The 24,324-nt window shown below is 45.9% G+C and overlaps 1 protein-coding gene across 4 annotated transcripts in view; it reads left to right on the top strand.

Moving 5' to 3' along the window:
• The window catches only part of PRRC1 (proline rich coiled-coil 1), a 42,553-nt gene extending 18,906 nt beyond the window's left edge, over positions 1–23,647 (top strand). For 2 of the 4 annotated variants that reach the window (XM_078781578.1, XM_068122160.2), the window contains exons 4-10: positions 1,346–1,558; positions 8,000–8,178; positions 16,711–16,813; positions 20,208–20,371; positions 20,878–20,981; positions 22,395–22,497; positions 22,602–23,647. In XM_078781578.1, coding sequence (XP_078637704.1) covers positions 1,346–1,558; positions 8,000–8,178; positions 16,711–16,813; positions 20,208–20,371; positions 20,878–20,981; positions 22,395–22,497; positions 22,602–22,811 — 1,076 coding nt within the window. In that variant the 3' untranslated portion in view covers positions 22,812–23,647. Of the gene's footprint in view, positions 1–1,294; positions 1,559–7,999; positions 8,179–16,710; positions 16,814–20,207; positions 20,372–20,877; positions 20,982–22,394; positions 22,498–22,601 lie in introns of all 4 variants that reach the window. The other 2 variants (XM_068122159.2, XM_078781577.1) reach the window with 1 other exon arrangement.
• The last annotated feature ends 677 nt before the right edge of the window (positions 23,648–24,324 follow it).

The raw sequence follows: 24,324 nt of genomic DNA, 5'->3' as shown, positions 1-24,324 counted from the left end.
GCAATCATTATGTTGTAAAAGACCGGCCTGAAAGGCATGAACACAAAGTTGGCAGGTACAATGTGCATCATACGCCATGGTAGACCCAGAAAAAAAATCTACCTTCCACCACTTCCCATCAAACTTGGCCTTATGAAAAACTTTGTAAAGGCATTGGATCACGACGGTAATGGCTTCCAATATCTCAGAGAGAAGTTTGGCGCACAGAAAACTGATGCTAAACTCAAAGCAGGCATTTTCGTTGGGCCCCAGATCCGAGAACTGATGTGTGATCCCGAGTTCAAAAATAAACTGAACCCACTTGAGTTTGCAGCATGGGAAGCATTTGTGTTGGTTGTGCAGAACTTTCTTGAGAACCATAGAGCTGAACAGTATGCTGAATTAGTGGACAACATTCTAAATACCTATCAGTGTCGGATGTAGGCTGTAGGATGTCTCTTAAAATGCACTTCTTGCATTCTCATCTTGATTTCTTCGCACCTAATCTGGGTGAGGTAAGCGATGAGCATAGCGAAAGGTTCCACCAAGACATTTAGGTCATGGAAACTAGGTATCAAGGCCGGTTCAACCCAAACATGATGGGTGATTACAGCTGGTTCCTCCAACGGGAAAACAATTCCACAACAAGCGCAAGAGCAAGTGTCTCACACACTTCTGAACACATCAGAACAGTTCCTACGCTGACTATATTGCAAGGAAGAGTGTAAACTTGAAGTGTTGTTTCTGAATCACTCACAATGGGGCAGATTTTCCTAGCAAGTTTACACCCTTCCTAAGATTACCATGTTCTAATGTTTTATTACTCCCACCAGGGAGTAATGCATTCGATCGTGTGTGTGTGTGTGTGTGTGTGTGTGTGTGTGTGTGTGTGTGTGTGTGTGTGTGTGTGTGTGTGTGTTTGTGTGTGTGTGTGTGTGTGTGTGTGTGTGTGTGTGTGTATGTTCTTGTGTTCGTGAACAAGATATCTGGAAAAGTTCTGAACGCATTTGGATGAACGTTGGTGGGATGATTGCCCTTGGGATAAGGAAGAATTGATTAGTTTTTGGTGTAGCTCAGGATATTATTCCAGATCCAGGAATTGTTTTGGGGAATTTTTTTGGGAATTTTTTTTTCTGTTTTACTGCATTAAAGCTTTTATTCTTATTCTTAAATTATGTTTTTCTCCTCTAATTCCGAGATATATCAAAATAAATTTTCTCACAGTTAGGGCCACTAAAGGTGAAGGAGCAATGTTGAGGTAGATGCGTTAAAGCATCAAATGTTATTTTTGTTTTAAATTCCTTTGGTGTTTTAGGCCTTCATCTCCACCTGCATCCTCTCGAATTATCTTTTCCCCTAACTGTAGCTACACCAGCCCTGCAGTCCACTGCTTTCAGCCCGCTGATTCGAGGCACTCCACCCCCGGCAGCTGTCGCTTCTGCATCTCCTGTGCGGCCTCCAATTGGAGGTTATACCCACGGCGTTGCCAACTATGACATCACGAGGGGTCATGCAGGGCGCGCACCCCAAACACCTTACATCCCGACCATGGGGCCTGGAACTGGATTGAATGCACCTGGTACAATTGATATTTCTAAAGCATGTGGGATTTTGATGATGACAATGATAAAAAATTTTTTTTAATGATGTCATACATTTCAAGAGCAGAACTAAGTGAAGAACTTTTTTATATTCTTTTGCTGTGATGATAAAATCCTCACAGGCTCTTTTTCAACCCTTTTCCAATGCCAGTATGTTCCCCATCCCTTAATAGAACATTTTATTGGCGAGCATGATGGAGCTGTTTCCTTATTGTGTATTCAAAGGCCATTCTCTTGGAACATCATCCCTCCCCACTCTCCAACCACCCAACCATATGCCAAATACATGCCCATTCCCTCACTTTTTACTAATTTTCCTCTCCTAACCTTCCCGGTATGCTTCCCCTTCCTTCCCCTTCTCATTCTTCAACAACAACAACAACAACATGCATTTTAAGGCCATTTTCCCTGCTAGAGCGGGGGGTTAGCCTTGCGGTCCCCATGACAATCTTCTCCATTTTGCCCTATTTTCTGCATCTCTCCTTGTTAACCCCCTTGCCCGCATTTCTTCTTCCACCATCTTTAGCCAAGTCTTTCTCGGTCTTCCCCGTCCTCTACTTCCTTCTACATTAATTTCCATCACTCTTCTCAACCAGTCACTTTCATCCTTCCTCAACACATGACCAAACCATCTCAACCTGTTCCTCTTCACAGCATCAATCACAGGCAATATTCCCATCATCTTTCGCAATTCATCATTTGTCTTCCTCTCTCTCAACGATACTCCGCACATCCATCGAACCATTCGCATTTCCACCCTTTCCAGCCTTCGTTGCTGCTCTACGTTCATTACCCATGTCTCGCTCCCATAAATCATAACACTTCTCACACATGCAGCATACACCTTTCCCTTCAGCTTCAGCGACACTCTCCTCCTCATCAGCACGCCACTCAGTTCCCGAAACTTCTTCCATGCACATCTCACTCGAGCAACCGTTGCCGAGTCTGATCCACCTTCTCCATTCAGCATGTCTCCGAGGTAGCAAAATGTTTTCACACCTTCCAGCTTCACGCCGTCTCCAAGATCCAACTCAACATTTCCTCCATCTGCAGCTCCCTCTGTGCACACCTTACATTTGAATGTAGCTGCCACACTGGTAAATGACCCTCTCAGACCACTACATTTTTTATGAACCCACTCAGCGCACATTGTACATTGAATGGAGTTCACTCCGACACCCTTCCTGCACACAGCACACGGCCACTTCCCAGTTCTTTCCACCTCACCACATGCTTTACCACTTGCCATCACCTTCGTCTTTCCGATATTCACCTTCAGACCTTTTGTCTCCATACATTCCTTCCACTTATTCATCTTTTCCTTCAGTCCATCCATACTTTCCGCAATCAACACCAGATCATCTGCATACAACAACTCCCACGGTAAACCCTCCTTTACGTTCTGAGCCAGCACCTCCATCACAGCTACAAATATACTGAAACGCAAAAGAAACTTACCACCTTTGAAACCTTTAAATATCAACAATAACACTGCGTGTAGTAAATGTGTGAACTTATTTGTGGACAATAGTGTCCTCACTGTCAGACAAAACGGTCACGGATGGTCACTTGAACCTTCAATGGTCACTTCACAGCACAGCTGTTGAACAGCCATTTTGACTGTCAGTGATTAGCCAAGGGGTACGGGATGATTTTATTGAGCTGCACGTGATGTCTTGATATTGGCTTTAAAAAGGCCAGTGCAAAATGGGCATTTCAATCAACATGCCACGATTGTCAAGGGATCAACGGCAGCGTGCCCTGGGCATGCTGCAAGGCGGACTGAGCTACCGTGAGGTGGCACGTCGCCTTGGCTGTTCACACCAGACAATATCGGCCCTGGTGGACAGAGACACCCTCCCCAACTCTGCAGATGACAGACCTCGATCAGGGAGGCCAAGAGTCACCACTGCAAGGCAGGACAGGCAGATGGTCCGAAGTCACCTGCGGGATCGATTCCGTCCAGCATCCCGCACTGCGGCAGAAACTCCGGGGCGTGCAAACCCACGGATCTCCAATGATACTGCACGAAGACGACTGCATGACTATGGTCTGACTGCCAGAAGACCATACAGAGGGCCCGTGATGACGGCTGCCCATCGCCGCAACCGACAGAGATGGTGCCAGCAGCATCAGCGGTGGACCTTGGCGCAGTGGAACGAGGTCGCTTTCAGCGATGAGTCAAGGTTCTGTTTCAGCGATGAGTCAAGCAATGAGTCAAGGCCGATATCCTCTGGTGTGAACAGCCAAGGCGACGTGCCACCTCACGGTAGCTCAGTCCGCCTTGCAGCATGCCCAGGGCACGCTGCCGTTGATCCCTTGACAATCGTGGCATGTTGATTGAAATGCCCATTTTGCACTGGCCTTTTTAAAGCCAATATCAAGACATCACGTGCAGCTCATTAAAATCATCCCGTACCCCTTGGCTAATCACTGACAGTCAAAACGGCTGATCAACAGCTGTGCTATGAAGTGACCATTGAAGGTTCAAGTGACCATCCGTGACCGTTTTGTCTGACAGTGAGGACACTATTGTCCACAAATAAGTTCACACATTTACTACACGCAGTGTTATTGTTGATATTTAAAGGTTTCAAAGGTGGTAAGTTTCTTTTGCGTTTCAGTATAGTAGTGGACTTAGTACCGACCCCTGATGCACTCCCACCTTCACCTCAAACTCACCACTGTTCCCGTCCTTCATCCTTACAGCTGTGCCGAGCTGTGCTGACATCACGTGCAGCTGTGCAGCTCTTTTGTACATTGCCATCACTACTCTGATCAACCATTCCTCCACTCCTAACTTCCTCAATGCCCATGTCAATACTTTGCGTGGAACCCTATCGAATGCTTTCTCCAGATCAACAAACCCAAAAAACAACTTCTTCCTCTTCTCCATGTACTTCTCCTGCAACTGCCTCACAATGAAAAGCGCATCTGTCGTTCCTCTTCCTGGCATAAATCCAAACTGCATTTCGTCGATCTTCACTTTCCTCCTTATCCTCCTCTCCAACACCCTTTCCAATACCTTCATTCCATGCTCCAATAACTATATCGCTCGGTACAAGCCACACTCCGGAGGGTCACCTTTCCCCTTGTATAGAGGGACGAGGGTACTCAGTTCCCAAGCCACTGGAATGCGGCCTTCTTTCACCACCAGATTACAGATCTCTGTCATTCTCTTCACACCCCAACTTCCTGCTGCCTTCAACATATCTCCCACAACTCCCGTCGGCCCTCCCGCTTTTCCACTCTTCATTGCTTTTATCGCTTTTATCGCTATCATCGAAGAACCCTGGTGTTGGGCTAGCGGCTCGGGTGCCGGCTTAGGATCCTAGGATCCTGGGTTTGAATCCCGGTCAATTGCTGAATTAACGCCAGGGGGGTTGACTCAGCCTGTCATCCTTCCGAGGTCGGCAAATTGAGTACCAGTTCACTGGTAATTCCCTGCTTGTCGTTAAAGGCGGCAAAAAGGGTTGGCGTCAGGAAGGGCATCCGGCCGTAAAACATTGCTTCAAAAAGGGGACCGAAAAACAACAACAACCACAGTTCCCGAAAAAGGCCAACCCCCGCTTGCGGGGAAAAATGGCCTCTAAAGGTGGTTTTTTATTTTTTTTTATTGCTTTTATCGCTTCCTCAACTTCCTTCTCAGTTATCTTCTCTGCCGGTCCTAAAACTGGGTTACTCTCTATGTTGCCATCCCATTCATTCTCTGTATTCAACAGCATTTCCATATATCTTTTCCATCTTCCTTTAATTCCATCTGGGTCGACAACGATTTGTCCCACTTCATCCTTCAAGCAACTCACCCCCATCACATCACACCTCTCTTTCGCTATGTGCTTTGCAATCCTGAATACCGCTCTCTGACCCTCTTCCAAATCCAAGCGTTCTCTGAACATTTTCCTACATGCCTCCTGCGCCTTTGCTACCTCTTTCTTTGCAGCCTTCCTGGCTGCCTTATAACTTTCATGCTCTGCTGTTTCTGCTCCCGTACCCTTCGCCTTCTGCCACTCCTTGAACTTCTTCCTCTTCTCGTCAATCCTCTTTCCAACTTCATCATCCCACCACCATGTTTCCGAGTGCCTCGGTGGTCCTTTTGTCCATCCACATACCTCACCAATGGCTCCCAACAGACTAGCTTTCATTGACATCCAACCACTTTCAAGCTCAACCACATCATCCTCTACCCTACTCAGCCTCTCTTTTAATGCCTCCCTTACTGTCACCTCTTTCAACCTCCACACCTTCATTCTTGGTTGTTACTTCACCCGCCGCGCTCTCCTCGCACCTTTCACCCTTATGTCGCAGACAACCAAGTGGTGCTGTGAAACAGCCTCTTCCCCCGGGATCACCTTTGTGTCCCGGAGGTGCCCCCTATCTCGCCTACACACCATCAGGTAGTCAACGGTTGTCGTCGATGCACCTGACGTGTATGTAACAAGCTTATTATCCTCTTTCTGGAACTGAGTATTACAAATCAACAAATCAGCTCCATCAGCAAACTCCAAAATCCTTTCACCTTCTCCATTTCTCACACCATATCCGTAACCCCCATGAACTCCCTCAAAACCATCCATACTCCTTCCCACATGTCCATTCAGGTCTCCTCCCACCACAACAACTTACTCATCTTTCATGTTTTCCATCAGCTTCTCTATCGCACACCAGAACTTGTCCTTCTCTTCATCGCTCCGACCAACCTGCGGAGCATATCCCGAGATGACGTTCAACAAGAGCTTTCCAATCATCATTTTCACCATCATCAACCTATCACTCACTCTAGTCACACTCACCACACTGTCTTCAAACTCCTCAGAAAACAGGACACCAACACCATTCACGCCCTCCGGGCACCCTTGCCACACAGACTTGTATTTCTGTCCCTGCCTACCCTTCACCATTCTCACACCACTTCCCTTCCATCTCGTCTCTTGCACACAACATATGTCCACTCTTCTTCTGACCAATACTTCCACCACATCTCCTGATCTCCCTGTCATTGTCCCTACATTCCATGTCCCAAACCTCAGAAACCGATCTCCACTTCGGGCTGTACCCTGCCCATATGTAGTTGTCATTGTCATGGTTCTCTTTTTGAGGCAATGTTTTTTTTTATGGCCGGATGCCCTTCCTGACGCCAACCCTCTTAGTCGTCTCTTACGACACGCAGGGATACGGTGTACCTATTCTGACCAGGGTACACACTGGGAAACGTTTAAAACATGGAAATTTGGGGTGGGGGGAGGGGAGGGGCGGCGTCAGCATCACGGCTGCGGTTTAAACATATTCCAACAATATCCAAACAGAACCATGAAAACCATGAAAAACAATCTGGGAAAAGTATCCAAGCGAGAACGTGGATTTGAGAAAGAAGGAGCAGAGGCGGAAGAAAAACGAGATACAGGGGGCGGGGCACAAGTCGAGACGAGGAGGAGAGCGAACAAGCAACGTGTCCGGGAGGAGAGAAAGAATCAATATAGAATTCTTTGTCTGGGGAGGTGAGGTGAGTGGGAGAAAATAAAATAAAAGAAACAAGCAATGCAGTGAAGGAAAGAACCCAAATCGACAAAACACCGACGGGGGGAGGGAAGCCCCAAGTTACCAGGCCGCGCACGAGGTACGACCCAGAAAACGATTAACTACACACAAGTTTGTACGAATTACAAACCAATACCAACCAGAAACACACAATAACACGTTCACAGCAAAATAACCAGTGGAAATTTGACAAAGACAAGAATGGGAAAACACTTAAACTTCGATGCCGTGGAGAGCTCGAAGTACGCTTCACTCGCCCGAGGAACCAGAAGAACCGGAACCGAAGCCGGATACCTTCTCATTATTCCACTTTCACAATTTACCCCAATCCCCATCTTCCACAACCCCTCACCATACTTGTAATATAATAAATATCAGGCTGATATAATTAATTCTATCAAATGTCCCATACTCTTGATAGAGTGTCAGTGCTACCGAAGCAGTCTTTGGGCAAATGTAGTGCTGGGTCGTTTGCCATTGTTTTTTTTCCACCAGTCAATCAGGGCAGAAATTAGTAATTTGTTCAGGCTGCTGGCGATAACTCACCAGCTCTTTGCAAACACACACACACTGTGGCATCTTTAATGTCCACTTATGACCAATGCTAGCAGAGAGATCCTCTGTCTTAACATCCCTTTGACGGATGGCCCAAACATTGATGTCTTGGCTTGCATGTGAAACACCTGGGTGACAGTTTATAGCTGGTTGGCGATTCCAACCCAAGCTAGGTAGCTCATGTGTGAGTGAGTGTGCATACCTTTAAGGATATCCTTCTAGTCAACCTCCTTGGGAAAATTATGCAAATATATAAAAAGTTTAAACAATATTTCCTGTGGTTGTAACCAATGAGCTTTATTTTTATCACCGCTCGTGCTGTGCAGTTCCTGTCGCCACCAGCACGGTGCACTGTGCTACACCAGGCCATGTCTCTGGCCCGACCTCTATAAATGCTTCGCTGCCTGGTTCTGCAATCACCTTTCCAGAGGAACCTGAGGACCTTTGCGGAAGTCATTCGCCACATACTGGCATGGGACAGAGCAGCCTTTGGGGTTTCTTTAAGGCAAGTATGCAAAGGTGCATTGTTGTGTAGTCAAGATGGACGTCTGATCTGCTTTTTCACCAAGTTCTATTACGTCGTGGACAAAAAATATGGAAACACCATCCTGGGTATGTGAGGGATACCAAGCAATGGATTCCACACAGGTGTGACCCATGTGTTTATGAAGCAAATAACATCCCAGCATGCTTAGAGTCCTCGATAAAAATTCTGGAGCGACGACTGAGACTGAGACAGCATTTTCCACCTCCATCAAACAGGTGTGAGTTGATTGACTTTCTTGTGGACCCCCACGACCCAATTTCTTGTAGAATTCCAGACACTTGTGGATTCTCTGCCACGGCACATACAGGCCGTACTGGCCGCACCTTGTAACCCAACAGCCTGTTAAGTGGCTTTACGTTGGTGTTTCCGTTTTTTGTCCACTACCTACCTGTACATTGCCTTGTATTTGATGTGCTCTCATGACATAGATCATAGCATACAACACACACAACAACATGCATTTTAAGGCCATTTTCCCTGCTAGAGCAGGGGTTAGTGTTGCGGTCCCCATGACAATCTTCTCCATTTTGCCCTATTTTCTACATCTCTCCTTGTTAACCCCCTTGCCCACATTTCTTCTTCCACCATCTTTAGCCAAGTCTTTCTCGGTCTTCCCCGTCCTCTACTTCCTTCTACATTAATTTCCATCACTCTTCTCAACCAGTCACTTTCATCCTTCCTCTACACATGACCAAACCATCTCAACCTGTTCCTCTTCACAGCATCAATCACAGGCTCTATTCCCATCATCTTTCGCAATTCATCATTTGTCTTCCTCTCTCTCAACGATACTCCACACATCCACCGAACCATTCGCATTTCCACCCTTTCCAGCCTTCATTGCTGCTCTACATTCATGACCCATGCGTCGCTCCGATAAATCATAACACTTCTCACACATGCAGCATACACCTTTCCCTTCAGCTTCAACGACACTCCCCTCCTCATCAGTACGCCACTCAGTTCCCGAAACTTCTTCCATGCACATCTCACTCCAGCAACCGTTGCCGAGTCTGATCCACCTTCTCCATTCAGCTCGTCTCCGAGGTAGCAAAATGTTTTCACACCTTCCAGCTTCACGCCGTCTCCAAGATCCAGCTCAACATTTCCTCCATCTGCAGCTCCCTCTGTGCACACCTAACATTTGAATGTAGCTGCCACACTGGTTAATGACCCTCTCAGACCACTACATTTTTGATGAACCCACTCAGCGCACATTGTACATTGAATGGAATTCACTCCGACACCCTTCCTGCACACAGCACACGGCCACTTCCCAGTTCTTTCCACCTCACCACATGCTTTACCACTTGCCATCACCCTCGTCTTTCCGATATTCACCTTCAGACCTTTTGTCTCCATACATTCCTTCCACTTGTTCATCTTTTCCTTCAGTCCATCCATACTTTCCGCAATCAACACCAGATCATCTGCATACAACAACTCCCACGGTAAACCCTCCTTTACGTTCTGAGCCAGCACCTCCATCACAGCTACAAATAGTAGTGGACTTAGTACCGACCCGTGATGCACTCCCACCTTCACCTCAAACTCACCACTGTTCCCGTCCTTCTTCCTTACAGCTGTGCGCGCTCTTTTGTACATTGCCATCACGACTCTGATCAACCATTCCTCTACTTATAACTTCCTCAATGCCCATGTCAATACTTCGCGTGGAACCCTGTCTATCGAATGCTTTCTCCAGATCAACAAACCCAAGAAACAACTTCTTCCTCTTCTCCATGTACTTCTCCTGCAACTGCCTCACAATAAAGAGTGCGTCTGTCGTTCCTCTTCCTGGCATAAATCCAAACTGCATTTCGTCGATCTTCACCTTCTTCATTATTCTCCTCTCCAACACCCTTTCCAATACCTTCATTCCATGCTCCAATAACTTTATCGCTCGGTACGAGCCACAGTCCAGAGGTTCACCTTTCCCCTTGTATAGAGGGACGAGGGTACTCAGTTCCCAATCCACTGGAATGCGTCCTTCTTTCACCACCAGATTACAGATCTCTGTCATTCTCTTCACATTAGGCTAACCCCCGCTCTAGCAGGGAAAATGGCCTTTAAAATGCATGTTGTTGTGTTGTGTGTCATTCTCTTCACACCCCAATTTCCTGCTGCCTTCAACATATCTCCCACAACTCCCGTCGGCCCTCCCGCTTTTCTACTCTTCATTGCTTTTATCGCTACATACACGTCAGGTGGGTCGACGACAACCGTTGACTACCTGATGGTGCGTAGGTGAGATAGGGGGCACCTCCGGGACACAAAGGTGATCCCGGGGGAGGAGGCTGTTTCACAGCACTACTTGGTTGTCTGCGACATAAGGGTGAAAGGTGCGAGGAGAGCTCGGCAGGTGAAGTATCAACCGAGAATGAAGGTGTGGAGGTTGAAATAGGTGACAGTAAGGGAGGCATTAAAAGAGAGGCTGAGTATGGTAGAGGATGATGTGGTTGAGCTTGAAAGTGGTTGGATGTCAATGAAAGATAGTCTGTTGTGAGCCGTTGGTGAGGTATGTGGATGGACAAAAGGACCACCGAGGCACTCGGAAACATGGTGGTGGGATGATGAAGTTGGAAAGAAGATTGACGAGAAGAGGAAGAAGTTCAAGGAGTGGCAGAAGGCGAAGGGTACGGGGGCAGAAAAGGAAGAGCATGAAAGTTATAAGGCAGCCAAGAAGGCTGCAAAGAAAGAGGTAGCAAAGGCGCAGGAGGCATGTAGGAAAATGTTCGGAGAACGCTTGGATTTGGAAGAGGGTCAGAGAGCGGTATGCAGGATTGCAAAGCAGATAGCGAAAGAGAGGTCTGATGTGATGGGGGTGAGTTGCTTGAAGGATGAAGTGGGACAAATCGTTGTGGACCCAGATGGAATTAAAGGAAGATGGAAGAGATACATGGAAATACTGTTGAATGCAGAGAATGAACGGGATGGCAACATAGAGAGTAACCCAGTTTTAGGACCGGCAGAGAAGATAACCGAGAAGGAAGTTGAGGAAGCGATAAAAGCAATGAAGAGTAGAAAAGCGGGAGGGCCGACGGGAGTTGTGGGAGATATGTTGAAGGCAGCGGGAAATTGGGGTGTGAAGAGAATGACAGAGATCTGAAATCTGGTGGTGCAAGAAGGCCGCATTCCAGTGGATTGGGAATTGAGTACCCTCGTCCCTCTATACAAGGGGAAAGGTGACCCCCTGGACTGTGGCTCGTATCGAGCGATAAAGTTATTGGAGCATGAAATGAAGGTATTGGAAAGGGTGTTGGAGAGGAGGATAAGGAAGAAAGTGAAGATTGATGAAATGCAGTTTGGATTTATGCCAGGAAGAGGAATGACAGACGCACTTTTTATTGTGAGGCAGTTGCAGGAGAAGTACATGGAGAAGAGGAAGAAGTTGCTTCTTGGGTTTGTTGATCTGGAGAAAGCATTCGATGGGGTTCCACGTGAAGTAGTGACATGGGCATTGAGGAAGTTAGGAGTGGAGGAATGGTTGATCAGAGTCGTGATGGCAATGTACAAAAGAGCGCGCACAGCTGTAAGGACGAAGGACGGGAACCGTGGTGAGTTTGAGGTGAAGGTGGGAGTGCATCAGGGGTCGGTACTAAGTCCACTACTATTTGTAGCTGTGATGGTGCTGGCTCGGAACGTAAAGGAGGGTTTACCGTGGGAGTTGTTTTATGCAGATGATCTGGTGTTGATTGCAGTAAGTATGGATGGACTGAAGGAGAAGATGAACAAGTGGAAGGAATGTATGGAGACGAAAGGTCTGAAGGTGAATATCGTAAAAACAAAGGTGATGGCAAGTGGTAAAGCATGTGGTGAGGTGGAAAGAACTGGGAAGTGGCCATGTGCTATGTGGTGTCGGAGTGAACTCAATTCAATGTACAATGTGCGCTGAGTGGGTTCATCAAAAATGTAGTGGTTTGAGAGGGTCATTAACCAGTGTGGCAGCTACATTCAAGTGTAAGGTGTGCACAGAGGGAGCTGCAGATGGAGGAAATGTTGAGTTGGATCTTGGAGACGGCGTGAAGCTGGAAGGTGTGAAAACATTTTGGTACCTAGGAGACATGCTGAATGGAGAAGGTGGATCAGACTCGGCAACGGTTGCTAGAGTGAGATGTGCATGGAAAAAGTTTCGGGAACTGAGTGGCGTGCTGACGAGGAAGGGAGTGTCGTTGAAGCTGAAGGGAAAGGTGTATGCTGCATGTGTGAGAAGTGTTATGATTTATGGGAGCGAGACGTGGGTAATGAACGTAGAGCAGCAAAGAAGGCTGGAAAGGGTGGAAATGCGAATGGTTCGGTGAATGTGTGGAGTATCGTTGAGAGAGAGGAAGCCAAATGATGAATTGCGAAAGATGATGGGAATAGAGCCTGTGATGGATGCTGTGAAGAGAAACAGTTTGAGATGGTTTGGTCATGAGTTGAGGAAGGATGAAAGTGACTGGTTGAGGAGAGTGATGGAAATTAATGTGGAAGGAAGTAGAGGACGGGGAAGACCGAGAAAAACTTGGCTAAAGATGGTGGAAGAAGAAATGTGGGCAAGGGGGTTAACAAGGGGAGATGCAGAAAATAGGGCAAAATGGAGAAGATTGTCATGGGGACCCCAAGGCTAACCCCTACTCTTGCAGGGAAAATGGCCTTTAAAATGCCTGTTGTTGTTGTTGTATTGCTTTTATCGCTTCCTCAACTTCCTTCTCAGTTATCTTCTCTGCCGGTCCTAAAACTGGGTTACTCTCGATGTTGCCATCCCATTCATTCTCTGTATTCAACAGCATTTCCATATATCTTTTCCATCTTCCTTTAATTCACACCTTCCAGCTTTCACTCACTCACTCCAGACAGGTAGGTGGTCTTTCTGTCTTATACCGACTCCTCTCCGGCCTTGCTACCCCAGCTCTCTCTGTGCTTTGTCCCCCAAATATTCTTCCAGGTCGCACAAGATCTGCCAGCAACCCTCTGATGGTTAAACTGCCGAAATCTCGGCTCTCTGCTCACCTTCACTCTTTCATTCCTCTTTTCTCCTGCCTCTGGAACAAACTCCCACACTCCCTTCAATCCCACTCCTCCCTCCAGGTCTTTAAAACAGCTGTTCACCACCATCTCTTATCTTTCCCCATCCAAAACCTTGATCTTTTCTACCCCCACTAATTCACCCCAGATCCACCTTGTTTGAAATTCCAACTTCTTTCCTGGAAGTCCCGGCAGTGTCCATACGTTTTATACCTCTCCCACCCCCCCTTCCCATGCCTCCCCCCACCCCCAAAGCCCTCTCCCTCCCACAGATCTCTCGATGTCCCTGCTCTCAGATGTTGTGTTTTTGTTCCTCCCCCTCTCGCCCCATCTTGTCTACCACTCCCCATGTTATATGTTTTATGTGTCGGTTTGTCTTTCTGTGTGATTAATGTGAGCTCTTTCATGAGCCTCGATCTTGTATACAAAAAAATAAAAATAAAAACATCTGGGTCCTCAAATATTTGTCCCACTTCATCCTTCAAGCAACTCACCCCCATCACATCACATCTCTCTTTCGCTATCTGCTTTGCAATCCTGAATACCGCTCTCTGACCCTCTTCCGAATCCAAGCGTTCTCCGAACATTTTCCTCCATGCCTCCTGCGCCTTTGCTACCTCTTTCTTTGCAGCCTTTTTGGCTGCCTTATAGCTTTCTGCTCCCATACCCTTCGCCTTCTGCCACTCCTTGAACTTCTTCCTCTTCTCGTCAATCCTCTTTCCAACTTCATCATCCCACCACCATGTTTCCGAGTGCCTCGGTGGTCCTTTTGCCAATCCACATACCTCACCAACGGCTCCCAACAGACTAGCTTTCATTGACGTCCAACCACGTTCAAGCTCAACCACATCATCCTCTTCCCTACTCAGCCTCTCTTTTAATGCCTCCCTTACTGTCACCTCTTTCAACCTCCACACCTTAATTCTCGGTTGGTACTTCACCCGCCGAGCTCTCCTCACTTCTTTCACCCTTATGTCGCAGACAACCAAGTGGTGCTGTGAAACAGCCTCCTCCCCCGGGATCACCTTTGTGTCCCAGAGTTGGCCCCTATCTCGCCTACGCACCATCAGGTAGTCAACGGTTGTCGTCGACCCACCTGACGTGTATGTAACAAGCTTATTATCCCCTTTCTGGAACTGAGTATTACAAATCAACAAATCAGCTCCATCAACAAACTCCAAAATCCCTTCACCTTCTCCATTTCTCACACCATATCCGTAACCCCCATGAACTCCCTCAAAACCGTCCATACTCCTTCCCACATGTCCATTTAGGTCTCCTCCTACCACAACAACTTCCTCATCTTTCATGTTTTCCATCAGCTTCTCTATCGCACACCAGAACCTGTCCTTCTCTTCATCGCTCCGACCAACCTGCGGAGCATATCCCGAGATGACGTTCACCAAGAGCTTTCCCATCATCATTTTCACCATCATCAACCTATCACTCACTCTAGTCACACTCACCACACTGTCTACAAACTCCTCAGAAAACAGGACACCAACACCATTCACACCCTCCAGGCACCATTGCCACACTCACTTGTATTTCTGTCCCTGCCTACCCTTCACCAGTCTCACACCACTTCCCTTCCATCTCGTCTCTTGCACACAACATATGTCCACTCTTCTTCTGACCAACAGTTCCACCACTTCTCCTGATCTCCCTGTCATTGTCCCTACATTCCATGTCCCAAACCTCAGAAACCGATCTCCACTTCGGGCTGTATGTACCCTGCCCATATGTAGTTGTAATTGTCGTGGTTCTCTTTTTGAGGCAATGTTTTTAAGACCAGATGCCCTTCCTGACGCCATCCCTCTTTGTCACCTCTTACGACACGCAGGGATACGGTGTACCTATTCTAACCAGGGTACACACCGGGATCACACATAGATCATAGCATGCCACAGTGTAATTGCATCCTTTTCATCTTGACTCTAAGTACAATCTAGCATTTAAGCATGAGCCATCTAATCTTCAAATTTAATGATATTTTGTTCCTTGTTACCAAAGCCACCAGAAGTAGACAGAAGTTATGTTTTCACCCCTGTCTGTTTGTTTTTCTGTTTGTATTCAGGATATCTCAAAAGGTTGTGGACAGATTCGGATGACATTTGATGGACAGATTGGGTGGATTCTTTTTTTTCCTTTCTTTATTGGGTGTGTGACGAGGACAAATTTATTCCATTTTGGTGAAGATACGGATTCAAGAATTTTTTTTATCTATGAAGTGTTTCTTAACCATTGAAGATGGTGCCAAAAACGATATATAGCATGATATCTAAAAAAATTGTGGACGATTTATGCCAACATTTTGAGGTGACAAGACAAAATTTGAAGCCGACTCTATTTTGTTCCAGGGTGTGGTGGAGGTATGCACTCTACCGAGTGCCTTTCTGGTTTTGTTCTGGAACCTATAGCATCCTATCACTCATGGAGGAGGTTGTACACACATTACATGAACAAGGCCAAAATCAATGTCTGGTCCTGACTGCAAAAGCGTGCGTGCGCTCATGCAAATCAATACTGTGCACAGGATTCAAACTTGTGGTCACCTGTGCCTTTGCTTTGTAGTTAGCTAACTCGCCTACGCTTCGTGAAGGACACTGTGGGAATTTTAATCCGCCAATGAATGCCAGCAGACGGGATGCCCGCTTAATGTCCATTTGAGGGATGGAACACACATTGATGAATCACCCTGCTTGTGAAACACCGGGCTGCTAGTTTATAGCTGGGTTGTGAATTAAACCCAGGCTTGCAACCTTAGAGGTGAGTGTGCATACCTCTAGAGTCTAGGCCATCCTGTGGCTTCACATCCTCAATATCATCAAATCTGCCTCCAATAAGCTTGGTTTCCTCCTCAAAGCTCACAAACGACTTCAACCCTCATCAGCTGCTCACCCTCTACAAGGCCCAAGTTGGACATCTGATGGAATACTGCTCCCATATCTGGAGCGGTGCTCCTCACTCAGTCCAAGTATTCTGGATCGTGTCCAAGCCAAGACTGGCTGACTGATTAGCGATCCTACTTTGTCAAGCCATCTACAACATTTGGCCCACGATCGAGCAGTCCCTTCCCTATGTCTTTTTTTTTACTGCTATTACCACAGTCCCCCCCACCCCCACCCCTGTGGTGTTAATAAATAAGTAAATAACTTGTGGCAAACGTAGTATTGGCAGGCTGTTGAAAAATCAACACACTGTTCAGGATCCAAATCTGGGACCACATCATTAAGATGCAAGCACTCAAATGGGAATACCAAACTCATTCATTCATTCATTCATTCATTTTCTGCTTGTTCTCATTTATCCTTGATCTTTTGGGTAATGTAAGGAAGCATTCCATTTGTTTTTTATAACTAATACGTGTAAATTTTTCCAATGAAGTATTTCTTTTATTTTATGTCTTTTACTCTTGTCATTGTAGATCTTTGCTGATGGGGTTAGTCTTGAGTGTATATGTTGTTTTGTTTTATGGGGCAGGGCGTTGCAGAGAAACCTTTGGTGAAGTCTGTCCTGGATAAGACAAAGCACTCCGTGGAAAGCATGATTACCACGCTGGATCCCGGAATGGCGCCATACATACGTGAGGACGTGTGCGGTGGTCGAGTTGAAGCTTATCCTCACCTGCATTTGGAATGTTCATCACCCTATTTATTTGTTACAGATTCAGATCGATTCAAATATTTATTAATCCAATAATGAAAATTCTACTTGGTTACATTGCTCTCCATACAATTTAAAAATAGAAAACTGTACATAAAATGCAAAACAATGTAATCAAAATTTTACATATCAGAGACCAAAAAATAGATATGGTTATTTTAACACAAAATAATAATATCACTTCTTCTTTAAAATGCCCCACAAGGGTGCGGGGTAGCACCATTGCTGGGCCTGGCTGTGCCACTGATGTAATGCCCTCTGCTGGTTAGGGTAGGAATGTTGTTATTTGTTCATGGTGATGACAATAGCTCGCCTACTCTTCGCGAAGGACACCGTGGCGTCTTTATCGTCCACCAACTAATGCTGGCAGACAGGACTCCCAGTTTAACATCCATCCGAAGGACGGCACACACATTGATGAATCGCCCTGCCTGTGAAACACCGGGATGACAGTTTGTAGCTGCATCGGGAGTCAAACAGCTCAGGCGCATGTACGTACTTCTAGGCCATCCTGACAGCCCAATTACGTTCCAATAAATCTACATGCAGTAAAATCCTGTCCACCCGTGCTAAAGCCCGAGAAGCTAACCTAATCAAATTACTTCCACATTTTACATTTTGGCATGTGCATTGTGCATCATACTTGGTATGGGATCATTCGAAGGCAACAACTACACTGATAATTGAGAGCGTATAAAAGGAAAGAGAGGGAAGAGATTGCTAACTGAATATACAGGAAGTTTTAGCCCCTCATAAACTTCTACCAACAAGAATTATTGAAAACTCCATTTGAGTAAGGTACAAATTAATTAATTAACCAATTTTATCCTACATCTGAGTGACTGTAATCCCTTCCCAATTCGCATCCAATGTTCATATTGGTGGTATAGGATGATTGCCATCAGCCATTACACTCGTATACCTTTTTTTCCAAGATTCTCTGTGTGCAAATTTTTTCCAAACAAATTGCTGATAAAGTACCCTTCCTGCCTGGTTCCTCAATCTATGTACTTTTACCAAATCAACTTTTTTTTTTTTTTTTTTGTATACAGAATCGAAGCTCATGTAAGAGCTAACACATTGAACATGAAAACATGCACAGGCACATAAAACATGCAATGAAGGGAGCGGGAGACGAGGGGGAGAGAGGGAAGCACACAAGCACAACAAAAGAAGAGAACGGGGACATCGGTAGATCTGTGGAAGGGGGAGAAATGTGGGAGGAGGGAGGGGTACACGGTTTAAAGCAAATGAACACTTCTAGGAATTTCAGGAAAGAAGTTGGGGATTTAAAGAGGCAGATTTGGGGTGTTTTAACGGGGATAGAAAAGATCAATGTTTTTTATGGGGATAAGAGATGGTGGTGAACAGCTGTTTTAAAGACCTGAAGGGAGGAGAGGGATTGAAGACAGGGTGGGAGTTTGTTCCAGAGGTGGGAGAAAAGATGAGTGAAGGTGAGCAGAGAGTCTTGATTTTGGCAGTTCAACCATAAGAGGGTTGCTGGCAGATCCTCTGCGTCCTGCAGGAATATTTGGGGGACAGAGCACAGACAGAGCTGGGGGAGCAAGGCCAGAGAGGAGTCGGTAGAAGACAGAAAGACCACCAACCTGCCTGCGGTGAGAGAGAGAAAGGCCCTCAGAATCAGCTTCATCGCGGGAGATTCCAATGATTCTGAATGCTTTGGTTTCAACCGCGTGAAGCCGAGCTAGGTGTGAGGCAAGAGCACCAGCCCAGAGGGGAGAGCAGTATTCCATTGAGCTTCGGATGAAAGCTTTGTATGTGTTGAGCTCAGAAGTGTCCAGAAAGGACTTCACACGACGGAGGATGCCCAGTCGGCGACTGGCTTTGGAGGGCAGCTTGGAAATGTAGTTTTCCCAGGAAAGATCATGGCAGATAGTGAGACCCAAAAGCTTGAGTGACAGAATTTGTTCGAGAGGATTGTTGAGAAAGTAGATGGAAGGGTTGTCCAGACGGTCTTTTCGGAGAGACAAAGTGAGAGTTTGAGATTTGTCAGGATTGAAAGACATGTTCCACTTGTTTGACCAGTCTGTGATTTTGTCCAGGTCTGCAGAGAGTGAAGAGGCTGCTGCCTGCCTATCTGAGGGTTGGGATATGGAGCGGCAGAGAGTGGAGTCATCAGTAAAGAGATAGAGAGGATTTTCCAGAGAGTTAGAGAGATCATTGATGAAGACCAGAAAAAGCACAGGGCCCAGAACACTGCTTTGAGGAACTCCAGCCTGAACAGGAATGGGAGAGGAGAGAATTCCATTCAGGGCCACACGTTGACTGCGACCAGAAAGGAAGTCTGCAAACCATGCGTAGAGGTTTCCATGGATACCATGCGAGGAGAGTTTGGTGAGCAGGGCGGGGTGCCAGACCGTACAAACTAGACAAACTTTCCTGAGGTTGCTGTGCCAGGAAAGATGACCAAAAAGAATGGCGCTCTCCACTATTGATGTATCGAATATTAGGTTTCACAGTTTTCAGTTTTTGACATTACTGTACTTGGGTAAAAAGTGCGCAACGTTATGATCCGAATTTCCGATTCCTGGTCAAATAAGAGACTTGTACGAATCACAAATGGAACCGAAACACGGGCCTAATATATTATTTCCATGTTTGCATAATTTGCATAACTGCATAGATTGGCAAAACAGCCCCCAGGTTACAATGATTCACCTCACACAGAATAATGTTGGATGAGACAGGTGATAATGTATCCATTGCTTGGAACACATTGGCAAATAGTCTCCCCCCTGCTTTTCTCCCCTGCCTACCTCCACCCGACGACTTGTGATTATCACCCGATCTCCACCAAATTTTCTGGGGTGGTCGGGGGAGGGGGTGGGGGGGGGGAGCAGGGAGGGGAGTAGGGAGACTATTTGCCAATGCCCCTGAAGGGAGTGGGTGCTTCTGTTTTTTTCAATCCCATTTTCTTTTTGGCTGCTTTTTCCTACTTTATTTCCCCTTTCTGAAATTGGTTGATATTGGATCGCAAGAGTGGATTATTTTATGAATTTGCCAATTAGGGTAAAACAGCCAACCTGTGCTGCTGTTATCCATCTGAAACTCTGCAGTCGTTATAGGCAGGAATTTGAAACCTAATTGGAGTACCGATGGAAGGGATCAATTTTTAGATGCACGACTCACTATTTTGGTGCTTTTGATATTCTGTTGTCCATTGTTCATGGAACATTCATACAAGTCATGATCTCTGCATTAATCAAGAAATGACGTTTTTCCAGACCAACATATATGGTGCAAGCAGTAAATGTTTTTATGATCTTTTGTTGTTTTTATTTTGCGCTTGGCAGGCTCCGGAGGTGATGTGGACGTCGTCGTGACGTCCAATAAGGAGGTGAAGGTATGTGCTGTGCGCGACGCGTTCCAAGAGGTGTTTGGATGTGCTACCGTCAACGGGGAACTGGCAGAGTCCAACATCGCTCCGCAGCCTGTCGGCTACGCCGCAGGGCTCAAGGTAGTTTTATTTTTATTTTCTGCATACTTTTTCAGTGGGACGACGGAAGTTTATATTTATAAATGAGGTTTTGATTGATGCCCATTTAGCACACCTTTGGGGCCACTCTTTCTTTGAACAATTTGAAGTAGTCAGATGCATTATTATGCATACACACAGGCCTAAACTTTTAAATAACACAGAATTTACTTTCCCATTTATCACCAGTTTGGAATAAATGATTGGTAAGTAATTGAGAAAATGATTTCTAGAAACATTGACCAACCTTTAATGCGTTTACAAAGTTTAATTATTTCATTGGATGCTCCATTTCATAATCCCCCATCATCCCCTGAACATTCGTTCAAGTTGCACAACAGACTTGGTTTCAAGTGTTTGCTGATTGCCTGATTTGTTTGGGTAGTTTATTGTCGTATTTGTGTAAATGCTTAAGTTTGAATGTGATTCTGATGCTCGACATCTTCATAATTACACGATGCTGATTGAAAATCCGGAACACCCAAAAGGGCGCACAAGAGCGGATTGCGTCTCTGCGGAGGTCAGGGGTCATCCACGAGAAGCAGGTCGCCGTCTCCATCGAGAGCTTCATTGCAGAACTCTTGCCTGACAGGTATTTTCTCCTTTCCTACGCTAACACCCCCCAACACGTTTCATTGGAATATATAGAGACTCTTCTGGAGGCGTCCAAACCAACCCCTATGGTAAACAGCTTATGTGGGTTATGTGGGGGTCTTGGCCTCTCCTGGAAATGCGTGGCCCCCTCTTGGTCAGTAAGATGCCACCTCTACCACCTGAGAGGTAGGCATTCCAAGTCCCAGTGGTTACCTTCCTCTCTAAACTGTTGCAGCGCATTTCTGAAGAGGGTTCCATGTTTGTGGAACTGCCGTCGGAACTGCCAACCCTCAAACCAAACACGGTGGTGAAATGATTAGGGTGTCCGCTCTGAGTCTGGGAGCTCGGTGGTTCAACCCCCGGATGAGTCGTACCAAAGACTACAAATGGTACATGCACCTTCCTTGCTTTTGACGTTCAGCATTTAAATAAGGATAGAGCGTGAACAAACAACCACATGTTGGCAACTAATGTGCAAGCTTGATGGGCTAATGGCCTCATTCTGCATTGGAGTTCCTTGAAAGGGAACTCATAAGAATAATAATAATAATTAGAACAGCACTCGGTAGATTGCCTAGCTTTATACCTCTGCAAGGCTGAACAATTTGTTTTATATCCCACTGATAGGCCGGATCTGCATCCGGACCGTAATCTAAATCTAATTGGCTTGTTCTTGTCACCTACCCAACTCGTCCGCAAAGTTTCGTCCCAATGTGTCATTAGCGTTTTGCAATATCATGCTATATAATCGTTTTTGGCCCCATCTAACAATGGTGAAGAATCACTTTTAAAATTCCAGTATCTGGACCCGGATCTTCACCAAAATGGCATCGATTTGTCCTCGTCACACACCCAACCTGTCCACCAAGTCTCTTCCTCACACACAGACAGATAAACAAGGGTGAAAACATATTCTCTGTCCACCTTCGGTGGTGGAGGTAATAATAATAACAGTATTATTGATTTCAAGATGTTTCAGACGTGCCGTCCTGTGTACAATGTGAATACATATTGTTCAAGTACAAGTATGGTGTACAAAAAACAACATGTACCAAAAAAAATTGGAATTTCAAGTTGTCTGTAGCCAGCATTCCTTGGCAGTCTGCAATCATTTGTCTCATTGGCATACAGTTCCTTCACCAAATGGAATGCTCGGGAGATATCCGGGATTCTCATGAATGCGATAGAATGTGTAAGCAAGTCGGTCATGCCTGAATCGCCATGGCGGAAGCATTTTGGGAGCAAAGCATGCCTTCTCAACCTCCGTTACTGGTTACTCGGAAGTGGGAAGTTGCCATTGTGGGGGAACTCGTAATACGACTTGTTGGCTTGCTGCGGTTTCTTTTTTGGCTTTGATCATTGATATAAATCAACAGGCAATTAATTGACCAGTTAATTACTGTGTGCGCAGGTGGTTTGACATTGGGTGCCTCGTGCTGGAAGATCCATCGCTGGGGCTGCAGCTGGAGGTTTTTACACAGGCCACTCCCCTGCCTTTGCACTTCGTACAACAGGTGCTTATCAACCTCGTGTGCTTTTGGTCCCATGAACCATAGCTCTGCATTTGGTATTGATTAGCTCCACTAATCCTATTCGTTTTCCTGTGGTCCGAACGAAGGCCCAAGGTGAGACGCCACCAAACTACGGACTTCGCTGGTCGGGTTTGGCCACAACAGTGGGTGAAGTTCTCGAGAGATCACTGCCACACACGACACGCACAGATTGGCACGTGTCTCTAACCGGTCTCTCTCGTCGTCTTATGGTGTGTAGCGCCGCGAAGGTTCTTGCCGGACTTTACAAGCAACGTCTCATGGCTCGGGGTTCGTGATTCCCAAACTGGAACACATGGAGACTCTAGTGCTTTGCAGAGATCCCAGACAGGCCACAGCTGTGTGTCCCCTCTCCCCCCCCCCCCCCCCCTCTCGCTCCTCTCCACCCTATTTGCTCGTTTTCCATTTAATTTTGCCTTCTATAATTATTCCCTCGCTTTGTGTCTCTTTCCCTTCTCTACCCCTTCCCTCCTTCCACTTCCCCCCGCCTCCCTGCCCTTTTCCTTACTCCGCTCCATTTGTATCATTTTTCATATTCTTTAGTTCTTACCAGTATACAATGAGGGCCTTATTCAGCTGGGATAAGCACATTCCATAGGTTTATCAGGAACATTCTGCTGCTGGTGCACATGATGCAAAATGTGCTCTCCTTTTATTCATGCCCCATGTGCTTGTCAGAATGTTAGTGATGTAGCCTTCGTAGGGCTTGTTTGAGTGTGCAAATGTCACAGTGTGCGTGTCAATGTTATTCTGAGCAAGTTTTAATTAGACAAACACATTCATCATCGCCTTTGTTAACAGTTGCTTGGATACCACGTTGTCGGAACTTCCTGGCGATGAGGCGACACACCCACAAGTCAACAGGCCAGGACCTGATTTCAAAGGCCCCCCAACTCTATTTTCGATCATTTTAACATTTTGCTTTGGCAACTTAAGCAATCCTACCTTTGTGATACTCACAGTTCATCAGACTCATACCATTTTATTGCTTCAACAAGTTATGAAGTTAGGTCATCAATTTCATTGATGAAGGTTCTGTTTGCCTCGATGTTGAAACTATTTCCTGTATGACACTGTGATGTTGTTGTATTAAATACACGTTGTCATTTCCAAATCGTTTTGGTGTTGTTTATTTGTGAAGACGATAAAACGATGAGTTTGGACATGTAGGATCCGATTATGAAATTATATATATATATTTAGACAAGAAACATTGACATGCAGTTATTTACATATTTCAAGCAATGCCCATGTACGAGCACAATCTATTCAAAAATAGCAATATTTTTCACTCTACCGTCTCGGTCTCCTCTCAATTTTCTTCCTTCTCCCAATTATTCCTGCCCTTGCTTTCTCTGCTATCAACCCCACTTCTCCCACTTTGGAAACGACCTTCGACTTATCTCCTGCACTGTAAATAATTAATTTTTATGTGATTGGAAGCTCTCAAAACAGACTGGCAGGATGGCCGAGACCCTAGAGCAGCGGTTCCCAAACGTTTTTGGCCATGACCCAAAATTTGAAATCACATTCTTGGATTACAGGGAAACATTTGGACATCATTTTCTCTGAAACCGCTCAACGAAATTTTTTAAAACTTGGCATATGTAATGAACTCCCCATGGGGTAGAAAGGGTGATAACGATGACGTCATCGGTGAATGGTGAAATCCACCAACACATCAAGTTTTAACATGACGAACCATTCGAGTTCCCCAGAAATGAGTGATAAATGAAATATGCACATTTTACCATGATAAACAAAATCATAACACTCACACCCACTTAATCT

The sequence above is a fragment of the Myxine glutinosa genome, chromosome 7 (genome assembly GCF_964187855.1).
Source record: "Myxine glutinosa chromosome 7, kmMyxGlut1.1, whole genome shotgun sequence".
Classification (NCBI taxonomy): domain Eukaryota; kingdom Metazoa; phylum Chordata; class Myxini; order Myxiniformes; family Myxinidae; genus Myxine; species Myxine glutinosa.
This window is presented reverse-complemented; position numbering and strand designations above follow the sequence as displayed.